At 32.4% G+C, this 17,147-nt stretch overlaps 1 protein-coding gene and 2 long non-coding RNA genes across 3 annotated transcripts in view; 2 read left to right on the top strand and 1 right to left on the bottom strand.

The window, feature by feature from the left end:
• LOC109192347 lies at positions 1-996 on the top strand. The gene has a single exon (XM_019342938.1). It carries the CDS (start codon positions 96-98, stop codon positions 741-743), a length of 648 nt encoding a protein of 215 aa, XP_019198483.1. The 5' UTR covers positions 1-95; the 3' UTR covers positions 744-996.
• A 2,699-nt stretch (positions 997-3,695) lies between these two features.
• Positions 3,696-7,630, bottom strand: LOC109192358. Its single transcript, XR_002056089.1, has 7 exons — positions 7,408-7,630; positions 6,163-6,268; positions 5,994-6,059; positions 5,108-5,216; positions 4,321-4,407; positions 3,871-3,936; positions 3,696-3,786 (listed from the first exon to the last, which is right to left on the bottom strand). It is a non-coding gene; the product is annotated as an uncharacterized LOC109192358 (long non-coding RNA).
• Positions 7,631-17,133: 9,503 nt separating this feature from the next.
• LOC109192341 overlaps positions 17,134-17,147 on the top strand; it is a 31,984-nt gene continuing 31,970 nt past the window's right edge. Inside the window, exon 1 of the long non-coding RNA XR_002056079.1 lies at positions 17,134-17,145. This is a non-coding gene — a long non-coding RNA (uncharacterized LOC109192341). The remainder of the gene's footprint in view (positions 17,146-17,147) is intronic.

The raw sequence follows: 17,147 nt of genomic DNA, 5'->3' as shown, positions 1-17,147 counted from the left end.
CGCACATATATATATAATTTTGGATCACTGGTCCTTCATTATAGATATTGTTGCCAGGCAACTGCAAATTGCAAATACAATTGAAGAATATAACAATGGATCAGAACTCAAAGAAGTTGCTGTTGTCTGCCACCCCCGCCGCCGGGAGCTCTAACAAGATCAGAGATATCGTCAGGCTCCGACAGCTCCTCAAGAAGTGGAAGAAGCTCGCCGCCACCAACAGCGCCGCCGCCAACGGCACCACCACCGCCGATACCACCACCAAAACCGGCACCGGCACCGGCAAGAGCATCAACAAGTTCCTGAAGAGAACCCTGTCCTTCACCGACGTCTCTGCGGCGGCCGGCGACGCGGCGGCGGTCCCGAAGGGGTGCCTGGCGGTGCAGTGCGTGGAGAAGTCCGGCGAGGTGAAGCGATTCGTAATCCCGACGGAGTATCTCGCACACGACCTGTTCGGCGTTTTGCTCAGGGAGGCGGAGGAAGAGTTCGGGTTCCAGCAAGAAGGGATCCTCAAGATCCCCTGCGAATTCGCCGTTTTCGAGAAAATCCTCAAGGCGGTGCAGCAACAAGACGGCAAGAGGCCTCCGGTGCCGGCGCCGCCGCGCAGCCAACAACCCATCTTCCAGCTTCACGATTTGGGTGAGTTAGCGAACACCAACACCACCAGCTGCTATTCCCCAGACGCCGGCCATGCCCATCATCCGGCCGCCGGAATTCCTCCTCAAACTCAAATGTGCAGATAATTAATCAATTCAATAAACCACAAATTCAAAAGCTGCACCATTTTTACTTTCAAATTGAAAAGTTTTTTTATTTTTATTTTTATTTTTGTTTTCCTTTCTTTGAATGCACACAGATCAGAGCCTCTACAACATAGGCAACATAACATATAGTAAGTAGTACATGGTGTTACATAGTAGCTAGCTACCTGGTACTACTATACTACTTGTATAACTTTAAACCTTCCTCAAACTATAAACAATATTTTGCTGGTCATTATGTGAATGGAAGATTATTGATGCTACACTTTTCTATTCTTCTTCTTCTTCTTCTTCAATATTTTAGTCATCGACTATCAATTTTGCATTACTAGATTATTATTACGTCCTTACAAAATTTACTCAAATTGATTCTCAGATCCGTTAGTTATACATTTAAGTCTCCATGTTACACAAGGATACCAATGTAATTTCACATCTTTTTCCTACCTAAAATGATCCCTCCTCGACAAAAGAGACGATTTAATGTATGTTTCTAACTTGGATTGTGTAGTTGACCGATATGTACTATTAGTGAAGTGATCGAAGAGTTTGTTGATGTAGTCTCAATCAATATATCACATACACAACAAGTTTATGAATTTAAAAAACATTAGATGAACTTAAATGATGTTAACATTATATATACACATTATTTGTGTTTTATTTAACCATAGCAAAATTTGTCTCGTCCATCGAGTATTGGTCTATGACTAACATAATCTAAATCTAAATAGGGTGAAACTTAATTTGTACAATAACAATACTGACCATGAGTCAAGCTTAAGATTCATCTCTTGGTTTACTTTTAATTTTTTTAAACATATTTACTTTAAATGTACTTAATGCATGTTCTATTCAATTATTATTATTATTATTATTATTATTATTATTATTATTATTATTATTATTATTACTTTGACTTTGATTTAACAATTTCAAAATAAAATAAACTACGAAGTAATTTTTTGTTAGTTAGATCGTAATAAAATGAATCTTATTCAGAATGTACTATTGAATAACGGTTATCAACTTTTTTATAAATTAGATCCTATTCAAAAAAAGAAATGGTCTACCATGTGGAAGCTTAATTTACCAAGGAAGGTCAAGGTGTTTGTATGGCAAGCCTGTTCTGGGAGCCTTCCAACTGCCGATCGTCTTCGTTCCAGAAGGGTAGAGTGTCAAACTCAATGTTCTCTGTGCCAATCAGCGGAGGAAACCACCACCCATTTATTTATTGACTGCAGGTTCGCGAAGGAATGCTGGGATCTAATTGGCCTACCAGTTCTCACTAATGCCACCTCTTCCTTCGAGCTTTGGGTTGATATCCTCGTTACCATGCTTGATAAAGATCAATGTCGTCTCCTTTTCTTGATCTGCTGGAAAATATGGCTTGCAAGGAACGACAAGATATGGAACAACAAAAACACATCTAGCAGATGCCTTGTTGAGGGAACCAAATATTTCCTAGCAGATTGGAACTCAGCTTGGGAGCAAGATTCCAGTAACCCATGCATAAGTTTACCAGTGATTCACAAGTGGGAGAAACCACGGCTAGGTAATTTGAAGCTGAACACCGACGCTGCTGTTAACATTACCCACAACCGAGTGGGGTTTGGCTGGGTGTTGAGAGATCATAGCGGGCAGTTCTTGGCGGCATCAAGCATTCCAGGCGTGGGAGTTTCTTCACCAAAGGAGGCTGAGGCTTTGGCCATTAGGGAAGCATTGAGCTGGATCAAGAGAATGGACCTCCACAAAGTGCAGGTTGAATGTGATGCTTTGCAGATTGTCCACAATCTCAATCGTGATCAAGATGTGTCATCATGCGATTTAGTGTTGCTTGATATTAAAGATATGCTTCGTTCTCTTACCGACGTTGCTATCTCGTATGTTAATCGTACTGCGAACAGTGTTGCCCATAACCTTGCTAACACTACAAGAAAAATGCACATAAACAACGGTTAATAACCGTTGTCGTAGGGGTATAATTTCTGTTGTTGAAGCCGGTGTTGTTGTAAGTCCCGCGCATAGACAACGGTTTTTTAACCGTTGTCTTTTCTAGAAACAACAACGGTTTTTTAACCGCTGTCTATTAAGTGTTGTTGAAGCCGGTGTTGTTGTAAGTCACGCACATAGACAACGGTTAATAACCGTTGTCTTTTCTAGAAACGACAACGGTTTTTTAACCGTTGTCTATTAAGTGTTGTTGAAACCGGTGTTGTTAAAAGTCACGCACATAGACAACGGTTATTAACCGTTGTCTTTTCTACCAACGACAACGGTTTTTTAACCGTTGTCTATTAAGTGTTGTTGAAACCGGTGTTGTTAAAAGTCACGCACATAGACAACGGTTATTAACCGTTGTCTTTTCTACCAACGACAACGGTTTTTTAACCGTTGTCTATTAAGTGTTGTTGAAATCGGTGTTGTTAAAAGTCACGCACATAGACAACGGTTATTAACCGTTGTCTTTTCTACCAACGACAACGGTTTTTGACCCGTTGTCTATTCAATGTTGTTGAAACCGATGTTGTTAAAAGTGATGCACATAGACAACGGTTTTTAACTGTTGTCTATTGTGTGTTGTTGAAATCGCTGTTGTTAAAAGTCACGCCCATAAACTGTTGTGTTTTGTAGAAAATACAACAGTTTCAACTGTTGTCTATTGTACAAAAGACAACAGTTTCAAACTGTTGTCTATTGTAAAATAGACAACGGTTTTTAACCGTTTTTAACCTGCTTAAATTTTAATCATATAAAAAATCAATTTATCCATTCACCATGGCCAAGTGTAGTTACATAATTTTGCACAAGCTAAGGTTCAAAATAACAAGTCTAAATACTTCCATGACCAATTCTAATCGAATCATATATCATCCAAGTCATAATACTACAAAAAACAATTCCACGAACCAAGTCTAAATGATCACAACGTTCTAATGATCAAATCATACCTACTCTAATAACTTCATAGAATATCGGCCCATTCAGAACGCACCAGATCAATAATTGCTTTGTCACCCTCAATCTGCAATAAAAGAGTAGGCATTTATAAAGAGCACAATCCTAAAGTGCTTCTATAAAGAGGAAAATTTAAGAGACTTGAGATTACACTAATTATATCACTTGCTCCCGTTATATCATCCAATCCATACAATATCCTTTCAGTGTCACTTTCCTAAAAGTAACAATGGCACAACAATAAGAGATTAGTAACGTAACACTGTGCCAAAAAACAAAATAAAAAGCAAATGATATTCATAGTTTAGAATCAAAAGCATCAAGAACAATAAATAGAAGAAAATCTTAAAATGAAAAATCTGAATAGTAGTCACCACTTTTTATCATTTAAGAATTAAGAGGGAATTTCCCCAACTCAAAGGTGAAGAGGTTAGCCTTATAGATAAGACACAATAAGGGTTGAATCAATAAATGTGGATAATAATCATAATATGAATAATGTGTGAATGCAGCTAGTGGAGTTTAGAAAATAAACTGTAGCACTATATCAAGCTTTAAAATCAATGTGTTTCTTAGCTAAAGAAATGGTATTGACAAGCACCTGCCAAAATCTTTTTCTTTTGTTTATATCCCGGTATTTGCAGCTTACAATTTCGCCATTCCTCCGATAAGGAAATGCAATAACAATCTGTATCAACAGAACTTTCAAAAAAGTTAGCCTGGGAAACATTGAATTCATCATATCCGTATGGAAAACCAGCTATGGTAAGATGAGGTAATTAGACTATTAGAGCTTACAATATTTCTCTAATATGGGACAAGCCTTTACTAGTTCATTAAGGAGTTTGATCACTTTAAAGATTAAGAGGATGAGGGTGGTTTCACAAAAGAAGAGAAGAACATTTAAAGAAACACAAATTTGCCATACAAAATCAGACTTGCCAGAAGAGCAGTTGTCAAGCAGCCTTGTATATAAAGCCCTTGGTGAAATTTCCAAATGATTAAAATGGTCCAAGAGCCAATGGTGAAAGGTTCAAGAGCCTAATGAATTGCAAAGTATAGCCTCAAATAGGAACACAAAACTGAAAATTAGGTAATTCAAAGGGAAAAGTTTGAGAACTGATGATAAAGTTAAGGATCAATTATAGTTGATCAAAAACATAAATACACAACAATCAACTTTACATAGTGAAGAAATAAGGGTTGGTTGGGAAAAGTATATCTACGAGGTAAACATGTTTTTTAATATGTAAAGTTGAGTGTTGTTTATATGTACTTTAGCAACCATTTTTGCAAGAAATATAATGCTAATGGCTAAAAAAAAAATTTATTTATTGAACTTATAGGTGCATAATATATTTAAATCTAAAAAGATAATCTAAACATACTTGGAAACGTATATATTCTGTCTCTTTACGTTCCAAGTCCTTGAGAAGAACCTTTTGCTCCTACTTTGGCAAATCTAAGCTTGCCAACTTCTGCTCTAGAAATGAGCGCCTGCAGTTTGTAGAATAGAAAGCATCTGAATACTTCAACAAAGCATCTGACAATTTGTTTGATATTATGGTCCACCTTCTGGGAAAGCTAACTAAATCTAGAAAATACTTCTCTAGAAATAGTTCATTTATCTCAATCCAAGCTAACATATGGGAATGCTGTAACTTCATATCAAAATTATTCATCCACCAGCAATTAAGTGGACATGAGGAAAAATCAAACAGTTCATTTTACAAGGCATATAATGTACAACTGCATCACCACTAAATCATTCAATCAGCTTGTGTCCTATTTATATTGAATGCAGATTTGGACACCCATTATGAATGTCCATCTTTGCAGTGACAATTTCCATGACAACAACCTCATAGGAGGTATGAGCTCATCCTGTATGGCTGTATATATGAGTGCCTGCTATAGACTACCATTCCAAGACAATGACAAACTTCCCTACAAACACTCATATGACTTGTGTTCCACTCACAGACTCATAAATTTTCAAATGATGCAAGCACAACAAGGATTCAAATACTAATATAATGTAGACTCCCTCACCACAGAATAACATTTAGAGCATTTTATTAGAACTAAAGGTTTACAACTTTTCCAACATTGAACTTGAAACTCAAGTAAAGAAAGAAGGAGAAAGCTATTTTTTTTAGCTTTAAATCTTTAATCCGAGGCATAATTTCACTAAAGCACAAGAAACGAACGTATCAACAAGACTCCACTATATGCATGATTAAACTAAGTTGAATATCAAGAAAATGCAATTACCTGAACTCACCAGAACTTGATTTGGTGCAGGAGCAGCTCCCATTCGTGTATCCATTTCAACTTTTCCTTAAACATGCAAAGTGTTTCACTAAGTAAGGAAAGCATAATACTAGACATGCAATGATTGGTTTGGTAGTGAGAATCCTCAGAACTTAGCTTGTTTATTTACCTCAGAACTTGAAGTTCTCTTTCAAGTAACAAACCATCTCTTTCAAGTTACTCATGTGCATAAGTAAGATTAAAGAACTCCTTTGTTTGGTGATTATAAAGATAGCCTGCATGCAAGTTCCAAATAACCATCAGAATCATGGAAAAAACAATATGAACCATATGCAACATATACCATATACTCTTCATAATAAGTACTTTTTTTTTAAAAAAAAAAAATCAAATTCAAAATGAGCATGAGATGTGGCTCATTTTAATAGGAACACTAATTCCCAAGCAAAATCATAAAACCAAATAAGTAATGGCTAGTAATGCATGTCAGAAATTGTGAAAGCCTGAGGCAAAACTGCAGAAAAGGGACCATAAAGAAGTGTTAAGGAATTGCACTACAGAAATAAAAATAAAATGTGCATTCAGAATAATGCATGTCAACCTGTTGCATATGTAATGATGTGACTATTCTAGGGTACAACGAAAGGAGAACACAAGGTTTGAAGAGGAAAGCACAAAAAGCTGCGTCATATTTTGTCCTGTATGCAATAACTGTAAAATGAGATATAGAGAACTACTTAATACATTGACCCGGAGAACTCAACAAACTATTAATCAGAATAGTATCATATCCAACAAGCTTGTTGACCCATGTTGCAAAGCCCAGTTATAAGAATGCCACATAACTTGATTAATTTTGCACACATTCTCCCTCACCAACTTTCTAAATAGTTCTACAGCCTCCACAATCCTATTATCCAGACAGACACCATTAATTAAGGGAGCATAAGTGATGGTATTCGGGGGAATCCCTTTTCCTATCATCTCGGCAAATTATGCTGTGGAACCATGCCCACCTTGCAAGGTGGATACGGTTCCACAACATAACAATTTCCATACAATCAATGCAGCCTAATTAACATCACATAATAGAAGATCTTTTAACACACATATAATAAATTTGCTTAAGAAATATGAATTAATCTTGTTCATCATTGCAAAAACAGAAGCAAAACCTTAAAAATTAAAGCAGATTAAAACAATATGAGACTAGCCCAGATTTTATCCAAATGCAAAATTCAAAAGCAAATCAAAGCAACAACAATTCACACAAACGAATCTTTTAAAGAAATTGAGACCTTTTCTTTAACCACAAAGAGTGAAACCTAAATAGCATGCATATAACAGAGCTGTATAGAAGGAAGATTAGACTGGAATGAAAAAAAAATAGAAAGACAAGCAAGATTAGACTTACAATGAGGCCTGTGCACTTAACAGAGAGCTGTAGAAGGAAGAGCAGCGGCGGCGAGTGTGACTGAGGCTGAGGCTGTGGCTGTCGGCCGTCGTCGTCGGCGAAGGAAGAGCGGCGGCCGGAGGTCTCGGAAATGAGAGGGCGAGAGGAAGGGCGGCGGCGAGTGTGGCTAAGGCTGAGGCGATGGCTGTTGGTTGTCGTCGTCGGCAGAGGGATGGCAGTGAAGAACTCTCCTGATCGGCGAAATGAAATTTTGGAATATTGGGGGTAGAACTCTCTTGATCGAGGAATAAAATTGGGCGAAATGAAAATTTTCTAAGTTTGGGCGGGTAGGGCTAAATTTTGGGTTGATTTTTCGCGCTCTCTAATAAAATAATAATAAATTTTTCGCGGCATCCGGAACGCTAGACCCAATTAAACCGGACAATATAGATATAGAACAGGGTAAGAAAATATTAGTTTTATTACCCGGGTCACTAGACCCAATTAAAATAGTACCGGGTATATAGGTACAGAACGCGAGATTCACAGATTTCTATACTGTAGATTCATAAAATCTTTACTCTAGATTCATAATTTCTAAAGCGTAGATTCATAATTTCTAAATCGTAGATTCATAATTTAAATACAGTAGATTCATAATTTAAATACAGTAGATTCATAATTTCTATGTAGTAGATTCATAATTTCTATACTACAGATTCATAATTTCTGTATTGTTGATTCATAATTTCTAAACTGTATAGTTATCAAATTATGAACATATAATTTTGTGAAAACGACGTCGTACGTTTTGGACTCGTGTTCACAATGCATTGTTCAGCTATTATGAACATAGAACAGTTGCACAGCATAATTTGCCCTTTAATACCCCGAGGTTTATTACCGACAACTCGCGGCCCAATTATATTACAAAGCTAAGATCATGGCAAAAGAAATGGGATATAGCTAACCAATCGTTATGCTATGGACCCGTGTCCACACTGTAGTGTGGACACGGTAACGGTGCCGTTGGTGGACTTTGATCAATGTACGACATAATTTGTGATAGCTAACTGTACGGCATCGATCAACTACTCTTTCATATTCATTCTCCACGTGTCTCAATTTTGGGTGCCCAAATTTTTTTAAAAAAATATTATAGATATAATCTATTGTTTTTTATACTTGATATTTTTATTTTTTTTTTTTGAATTCATAGATTGGTCTTAATTATAATATGAAAATAAAACTTTAATGAATTGACTTTGAAATTTTGGTGAATAATTTTATATTTAAATATGAACGAAAATATAACTATTAAATTAACTTTTGAATTGTATTCTTTATTTGTTAAATTTTTATGCAATATATTTGGACAACAAATTTTAATTACATTTTTATTCTTGTTAACACTCAGGATATAATAGCTAAAAGATAAGGTGTAACACTTTAGTACACAAGAGTTGGTGTGGTTTGGTGGATTTGGCTTTGTTTGTTATGTTAAAGGTCTTGGGTTCTATCTTTTGTGGTGGCATCCTTAACCTATTTTATACAATCATTGTCTTGGGTCTCAAAGACAACACATAAGAAAATTGGTTATATCAAGTATATATATTAGTTTACTTGAGTACATAAGTGTTGATTTGGTTTGGTCGGTTTAACTTAGTTTATTATGTTAGAGGTCTTGGGTTCTATTCTTCCTAAGGGATCCTTTAATTATTTTCTAAAATTGTTGTCTTGGTTTTCACAAACAACACAGAAGCAACCCAGTTATATACTAAATGTTGCACATTTAAACACAAGAGTTTATGTTGCTTAGTTGGTTAAACCTTATTTGTTAAGTTTGAGGTTAAAGGTTCAACTCTTGTTATTAACATTCTTATCTTTGCTTTATACAACTCATTAAATAATGATGTGCAAAGACAACGATTTTTATAACCGTTGTATTTGTAGTGTTGTGTATTCAAATACGCTTAAAGACAACATACCAAAGACAATGGTTAAATAAAACCGTTGTCTTAAACAAATAAAGAACGCGCAACGACAACGGTTGACAATGGTTAAATAAAACCGTTGTCTTAAACAAATAAAGAACGCGCAACGACAACGGTTATATAAAACCGTTGTCGTTGTAGTGTTGTGTATTCAAGTGCTATTAAAGACAACACATAAATGACAACGGTTAAATAAAACCGTTGTCTTTTATAAAATAATATTGCGCAAAGACAACGATTTTTTATAACTGTTGTCTTTGTAGTGTTGTGTGTTCAAATACGCTTAAAGACAACATACCAAAGACAACGGTTAAATAAAACTATTGTCTTAAACAAATAAAGAACGCGCAACGACAACGGTTATATAAAACTGTTGTCGTTGTAGTGTTGTGTATTCAAGTGCTATTAAAGACAACACATAAATGACAACAGTTAAATAAAACCGTTGTCTTTTAAAAAATAATAATGCGCAAAGACAACGGTTTAAAAAAACCGTTGTCTTTGTAGCGTTGTGTATTCTAGTGCGCTTAAAGACAACACACCAACGACAACGGTTAAATAAAACCGTTGTCTTTTTTAAAAAAAAAAGAGCGCACAAAGACAACGGTTTTAAACAACCGATGTCTTTCTAGTGTTGTGTATTCTAATGCTCTTAAAGACAACACACCAACGACAACGGTTAAAAAAACCGTTGTCTTTTTAAAAAAAAAAACGCACATAGATAACAGTTTTAAAAATCCGTTGTCGTTGTGGTGTTGTCTTTTCACAAAATGCACAAAGACAACACACTTATAACAACGGTTAAGTAAAAACCGTTGTCTTTGACAAAAGTGTTGCATCAAAGACAACGGTTTTGGACCAAACTGTTGTCTTTTATACAAAAGACAACACTTTTCTTAAAAACTGTTGTCTTTCTAGTGTTGTCTATGTGCATTTTTCTTGTAGTGTAAGGAAGCCTGTTCTTTGTCTGTACGTCAGGAGTTGGTTACTATCCCTCCGGCTTTTATTGTTAACGAACTTCTTGCGGATTTAATTTAATGAAAGTTCTATTTGTTTCCAAAAAAAAAACTTTTTTATAAATTAAAGATTAAATAAATTACAGATATACTATGGGCTTTACCTTTACCTGGTGGGAAGATTAACTGGACGGTGCAAAGTGTCCGTACGGAAAATTGATCGGCGGACAAGTTTCCGGCAAAATCGCAAGGCGCACGTTAACAGTCAGATGATGATTAAGTAGTAATATTTGGTCAATTGGTCACATGACTGCCTTTCATTATTCACTCCACTTTCTTACTGTGTATTAACTGTGTGGATTGCCGTGCACTGTCTACGTAATTATTTCGCATGTGCTTCACAACTAAATTAATTCACAAATTGTCCTCACTCTGTTAAGTAACATTCTTAACACCAACGTTTGGTTGATAGAATAATTCAGAAATTGAATAACAATCCTCATAATATACTTATTCTATTGTTTATTTTTACATTTTATTCCTATCAATAACATTTCTGTGAATGATTTATTTTCTTTACAAGGGGAATAATTATTTTCAATTGTGACGACTAATCAAATCCATCCATCTGGGTAAATCAACGGTTGAGAGTTCTGAAAAAATAAAATAAAATTGGGCATCTTTTTATAAATATTAAAAGCTTAAAAAGTTTTGATAATTATAAAAGTAAACCTACATTTTTTTTACTAAAATTCTCAACCGTTGATAAATCATGATGGACGACTAAGATCCGTCTTCACTTTTTATAGGAGGATCTTGTTCTTAGTTGATCATGTGCGAATGTCTGCCCAGGTGTGAAATGCGAACCAATCAGTGCGCGCCACGTGTCAGAATTTATTGATCGGGTGCACCTACTTTCACCTATAAGTGCATTTACTTTCGCCTGCAAGTGCATGTAGTTTTTACCTGCATTCATTGATCGCCTGCACCTACTTTCACCTACAAGTGCACCTACTTTCGCTTGCAAGTGCATGTAATTTTGCCTTGTTAACATTCATTGATCTGAGTTCGTTCTGTTTGGCATCGTTTTTGTTATTCCGAGGAGTTCAACGGGTAGTAGTACCCATGAAACCACTCGCAAACATTCATGCACCTAGGTGCAACTGCTTATAATTATATGTGCAACTACTTATAACTATATGTGCACTTAGTATTGATGCTCAGTGTAAATTTTACTTGCACCTATAATATATTTTACATGCACTTGTAATACATTTTACTTGCACTTCGATGTTCAATTATTTATGAAAATGCCACCGCGATTTTTTTTTTTTTAAAAAAAAAAATCAGTGTTTCTCATCCATTAGATCTGGACACGTGGACGGATATCAGACATTTCTATTTCGCACCTGGGCGCTCTATCAGGGCCGGCCCTGGGGCAAGGGCAGGCTGGGCCCTTGCCCAGGGCCCATGCTTGGGGGAGGGCCCCATCCTATCTCTTATATATATACTATATAGTATATATGTATTGAGTATAAGTAATTTATATACATATGTTTTATAGTAAGGTGAATTAGCTTAGTTGGTAAGATACTTAAATTTTAATCTCATTTAATCAAAATGCCCATGATCCAATCCTTCCCTTTATGTTTTAGAATTCCTCAACTTTACTTCTTTGCTTATATTCTAATGTATATTTTAAAAATTTATTTTTATTGATTTTTTGTGTTTAATACGGAGTAGTATTTTTAATGTAGTTTTTAAATATATAAGTTTTGATATATTTATACTAAACATATTATGAAATTTTTTTTATATTAAATATATAAATTTTTATATTAAATTTTTAATGCAATTTCTAAATTTATAAATTTTTATATACTTATACTAAACATATTATGAAAAATTGAATTAAAAAAACTTCAATCAACTCATGTTAACCAAACAAGACACGTAAAAATAGGACGGAGGGGGTTATATGATATATTTTGAGATTGAATTATAAAAAAAAAAAAATTAAAAGATAATTTACTTCGTACCTTTTTATGAATATCTAATCAATGTAATATAGAAGCTTTTATCATGTGTCATTATATGTATTCAAAGTATTCTTAAAAAAGTTTAAAATTTATCTATTTAAAAGAAAAAGTATTTGTATTCAAAAAAAAAAAGTATTTATAAAAATCATATAAATAATATAGAAGATGTGTGATTTATAATATGATTTATGTTCAAACTATTTTATCTAGATAATTATGTTTCATATCTTTTTGCATTTTTTTTATCGTGTTTTGAAATATTTTAATTTCTTGCTCCTAGTCAAATTTTTTTTTTTGAGCTTTTCATATGTTTGTAATTATTGTTTTATAAATTTTTAATAATAATTAATTTATTATTTATTATGATAAATATTATTGTTTATAAGTTTACTCGATTTTAAATTATTTATTCATTTTTATAAACTACAATATTATTTATTTATGAAGACACTTATACGATTATTTATTATTTTGCATTAAGAAAAGCACCTAGAAATTTTTTTCATGATTATTGTTGTGTATAAATTGTTAAAAACTTGTATCTTATTTAAAGTTATTGATATTAATAATATTTTCCTTATTTAATTTAAAATTTAGATATGAAATATATATTAACCGGGGCCCCTTTTTTTATCCTGCTCCGGGCCTATAAAATGATAGGACCGGCCCTGCGCTCTATTTGCACGGGAGTGTATATATATATATATATATATATATATATATATATATATAAATAATAATTACATAGTATTATTGTTGTTGTTGTTATTATTATTATTATTATTATTATTATTGTTTACACACACGTATATAACATTTAATATAAAAGACATTTATGTCTTTTGAATACTTATTATATTTTTATTCCTTAAACCAATCAAACATGATAATACAATTCCTGAAAGCTATTTGTTTAGTGAATCAAATAATGGAATATAATCCCTACTATATTCTTTATTTATATCATCCCGTATGAAATAACATTTCTATTCCTTCAAAATTCATTATCTGAACCAAACATGTCGTAAGTGTTATTAATTCATTTCACCTTCCCTTGCAATATGTTACACACACAAGTCTTTTATTAGCACAAAAAAAAAGGGTGTAACATGCATTCAAACATATAAATTTTTAGATATCCAAATTTTAGCATGGATATTAATATTCTGTATTTTTTTCTCATGATTCTATCATTCGGTGTCCTAGGCGTAGAGAAATCACATCAGTCCATCCATTATGAACTTGGTGATTAAACTTTACTGCAGTGACAATATTATAGGGGAGGTCTTGTAAAAAAATAAATTGACGCTAAGATGATAAAAATCTTAAGACTAAGCTAGTATAAAATAAAAAATTTGTTATTTTTAGAATCAATAATATAATCGATTAGTACATTAAAAAAAGTCTAATAAAAAGACAAGTGAGACAATTTAACTAATTAATTGCTTGACTTGACTAAAATTATTTGATTATTGCATGATGAGTGCTTGTTAGTTGCTATGATTGTATAATCATTTGCTTTTGCTATTATTGTTGTTATTATTAGGATGATTATTATTTATAATTTCATAGTCATATTACATTTATTGTACATCGAATTGACTAATTCTATCCATAAGTTGAGTTGCTAGCAAGAGTATTTGTTTACACTTAGCTTCCACGCGGCATTACAATGACATTGCTACCATTTCAGCAATTAAATATTTGTAATAAAGTAAACTCTTGAGACAAATAGTATGTAAAGTTTTGAGTCAACAAATCTCTATTAGTTTTATAATGATGGAAAAATTGAATGTCGTGTATAGCATATTTATATGAGAACTTGTTCTTAAAAGAAAAATTAATAATTAATTTCAGTCTTCTATCTAGAATAATCTAACAGATCTAATGCAAATTGAGAGAAAAAATACAGTGACATTTTGACAATTTTTTTCAACTTCAAAAGCCTTTTTTTTTTTTTTTTTTTTTTTTTTTTACTATAGAATGCAACTGTTAACACTATAGGATGCATTTTCAGATAAACCCTAAAACCTAAACAAAAAGAAAAATCTTAAACCTAAACCCTAAGTACTAAACTATAAGCTAAGCAGTAAAGAGGGAATCAATAAACCAAACGAAAAGGCAAAATACTAAATCAAAAAAAAAAAAAAAAAAAAAAAAAAACTCTAAAAGATGTTCCCAAGTGTATTACATTTTTAATGACAAAAAATACACAGTACAATATTTAAAATTACATTCTTAAAGTTGAAGAAATTATCAAAATGTTATCATGATATTTTTCCTTCCTTGCTCTAGTATCGTTAGATCTAACCATCAATCATGAAATGATCAGCATCACTAAAATAAGGGGGGAAAATGCAATGACTTTTTATTTTTTTCCTTTTTGGTCCATCATTGCTTCCACATTTGATTTTGCATTGACTTTGTTCCAATTTTTCACTTTTAACTTAAGGGGCCAAAATTTTCTCATTGACTTTTCGTACTTCAATAGACTCCATTTAAGGGTAATTCTCTTATAATATTGTTGTACATATTGAAGGAATTCAAATGCTTTTCACTTGAGTTAATGTCTCTTGGTTATGTCTCTAATCTTTCACATATTGTGTCATTTATAATAGTTGGTATAATTCTATCTAAATGCAATTTTTTCTGTTAGTAGGCCAGGTGATCGACCTTTCAAAGTTAAAAAGAAAAAAAAATCATAATTTATTTATATCAATCAAAATTATAGGTATTGTTGATAGACAAATCCAATCCATATTGCCATCCCAATCAAAAAAAAAAAAAAAATTGAATGAAAAAGGTTGTTATTGTTACATCCATGTCTTGATCTCAGAATATTGTTTGTTCATTGATGATTAGATATTATTAAATTATAAATAAATATGATGAGGAGTGGTAGTGACCAGCTAGATGATCTGCCTAGCTGCTCATTATTACAACATTATTGGTTTATACTTTATAATTTCATTTTAATTAATTATTATATATACCAACTTGTTGATATGGGCGGCACTATTGGTACCACGGTACTACCGTTTTCTATTGCTTTCAAATCTAGTTGGTTAGTATTGTACCTATTATTTGATTCTATTTTATTAATTAATTATTGAGAAAGGTGTATTTTTGGTTTGATCCCAATTCTCCAAGTTATAAAGTAATAATAAATTTAGTTTTTGTATTATATGTAAGCGTTATTGTTTTTAATTTTGAGTTGCCAACATGACTAGTATTAACGTTGAATTTAAAATTGATCTAGAAAATAATTAGAAAGTTAAAAGGAGTACATCCCTTCGTTAAGAATTTAGATTGATATCGTCTTCTTAAGCCTTAAAAGAAACAAAAGATACGTAATAGTGGCAATCGATTATTTACTAAATGGGTTGAGACCGAACCTCTTGCCTCAATCACTACGACTTTGGAATCTTAGAATAATTCATATTTGATAACGACTCAAACACAAAGTTTAAAGTCTCTCTTAATCTTTTTATATGTTGTATGATATTCTCACTATTATGGGACTAATCTACTTCGGTTGTGTCGTAAAGTTGCATGACTGCTTACTCGAAGAAAAATTTGGCCCAAAGCTCTTTAGATCTAGATATTTAATTTTGAATTTTTAAAAAAATTCTATCATAATAATTTAAATTTAAATTTAAATTTATTGACTTTACACTATAAACAAGTCTTAATTTTGAAAAGCATTCCCTAATATGCTCGAGACTAGAAAAGCATGTCATAGTCTCATTAATGATTAGTTATTGATTATGAACTATATAAACTAAGAAGTATTTTCAAAAATATATATATAAACTAAGAAGTATTCATCCATCAACCTTACCAAACATAAACAAAGTTAATTATTAAATATATAGAAAAATTATATAGCGACAATTAGCACTGTCCAATTTGTATCAAATATTATAAAAAATTCATGCAAATTATATTGAGTATTGTAAAAACACTAACTTGTCTCTAAAATATCTAATACAACCCACAACCCGAATACTGTATAGATAGTATTTGTCTCTATAAACTCTGTAAACTTAAAAAAAAAAATAAATGATTGTAAACAATACATATCCACAATCAACACCCGTTAGGCTTAATATATAGGCCCTATTTGGTAAATGACGGTTAGCTAATAGCTGATTGAGTTAATTAGAGAGTATAGTTAGTTGGTAACATTAACTGATTGTAAAAAAATATTTGGTAAATTAACGGTTAGCTAATAACTATTTGGTATAATTTTTTTTCAAAAAACTAATTGAAAAAGTTACATTGAGTAGCTTTTTGAATTTTAACATTTTAAAATACAAAAAGCTAATTAACCAAACACTTATATTGATTTTTAAACCAAGTCAAACAACTAATAGTGGTCAAATAAGCCAAAATTGACCTATAGGCTAACTATTTTACCAAATAGGCCATAATCTCAATAATCAAGTTTATAAAAACAAATATTATATTAGGGTGTTTGGTAAATAGCTTTTAGGTGATTAGGTTAGTGAGTTTGACTAGTTGATAGCATTAGTTGTAAAAAGATACGGAGTATTTGATAAATTAACTGGTAATTAATAGTTGATTAAACACAAGCTGATTTTTCAAAAAGCTAATCGAAAAAACTATTTTGAACAGTTTTTTGAATTTTAATGTTTTGGAACAATAAATTGTTACAAAAAGTTAATTAATCAAACACTTATATTAGTTGTTTAACCAAGTCAAACATCTAATAGTGATTAAATAAGTTAAAATTGACTCAGTCAGTGTGT

This window comes from Ipomoea nil, unplaced genomic scaffold, assembly GCF_001879475.1.
Source record: "Ipomoea nil cultivar Tokyo-kokei standard unplaced genomic scaffold, Asagao_1.1 scaffold1770, whole genome shotgun sequence".
Taxonomy (NCBI): domain Eukaryota; kingdom Viridiplantae; phylum Streptophyta; class Magnoliopsida; order Solanales; family Convolvulaceae; genus Ipomoea; species Ipomoea nil.
This window is presented reverse-complemented; position numbering and strand designations above follow the sequence as displayed.

Excerpts from the sequence above, each read along its gene's own strand:
- LOC109192347 (XM_019342938.1), top strand. The coding sequence starts at position 96 with ATGGATCAGAACTCAAAGAAGTTGCTGTTGTCTGCCACCCCCGCCGCC.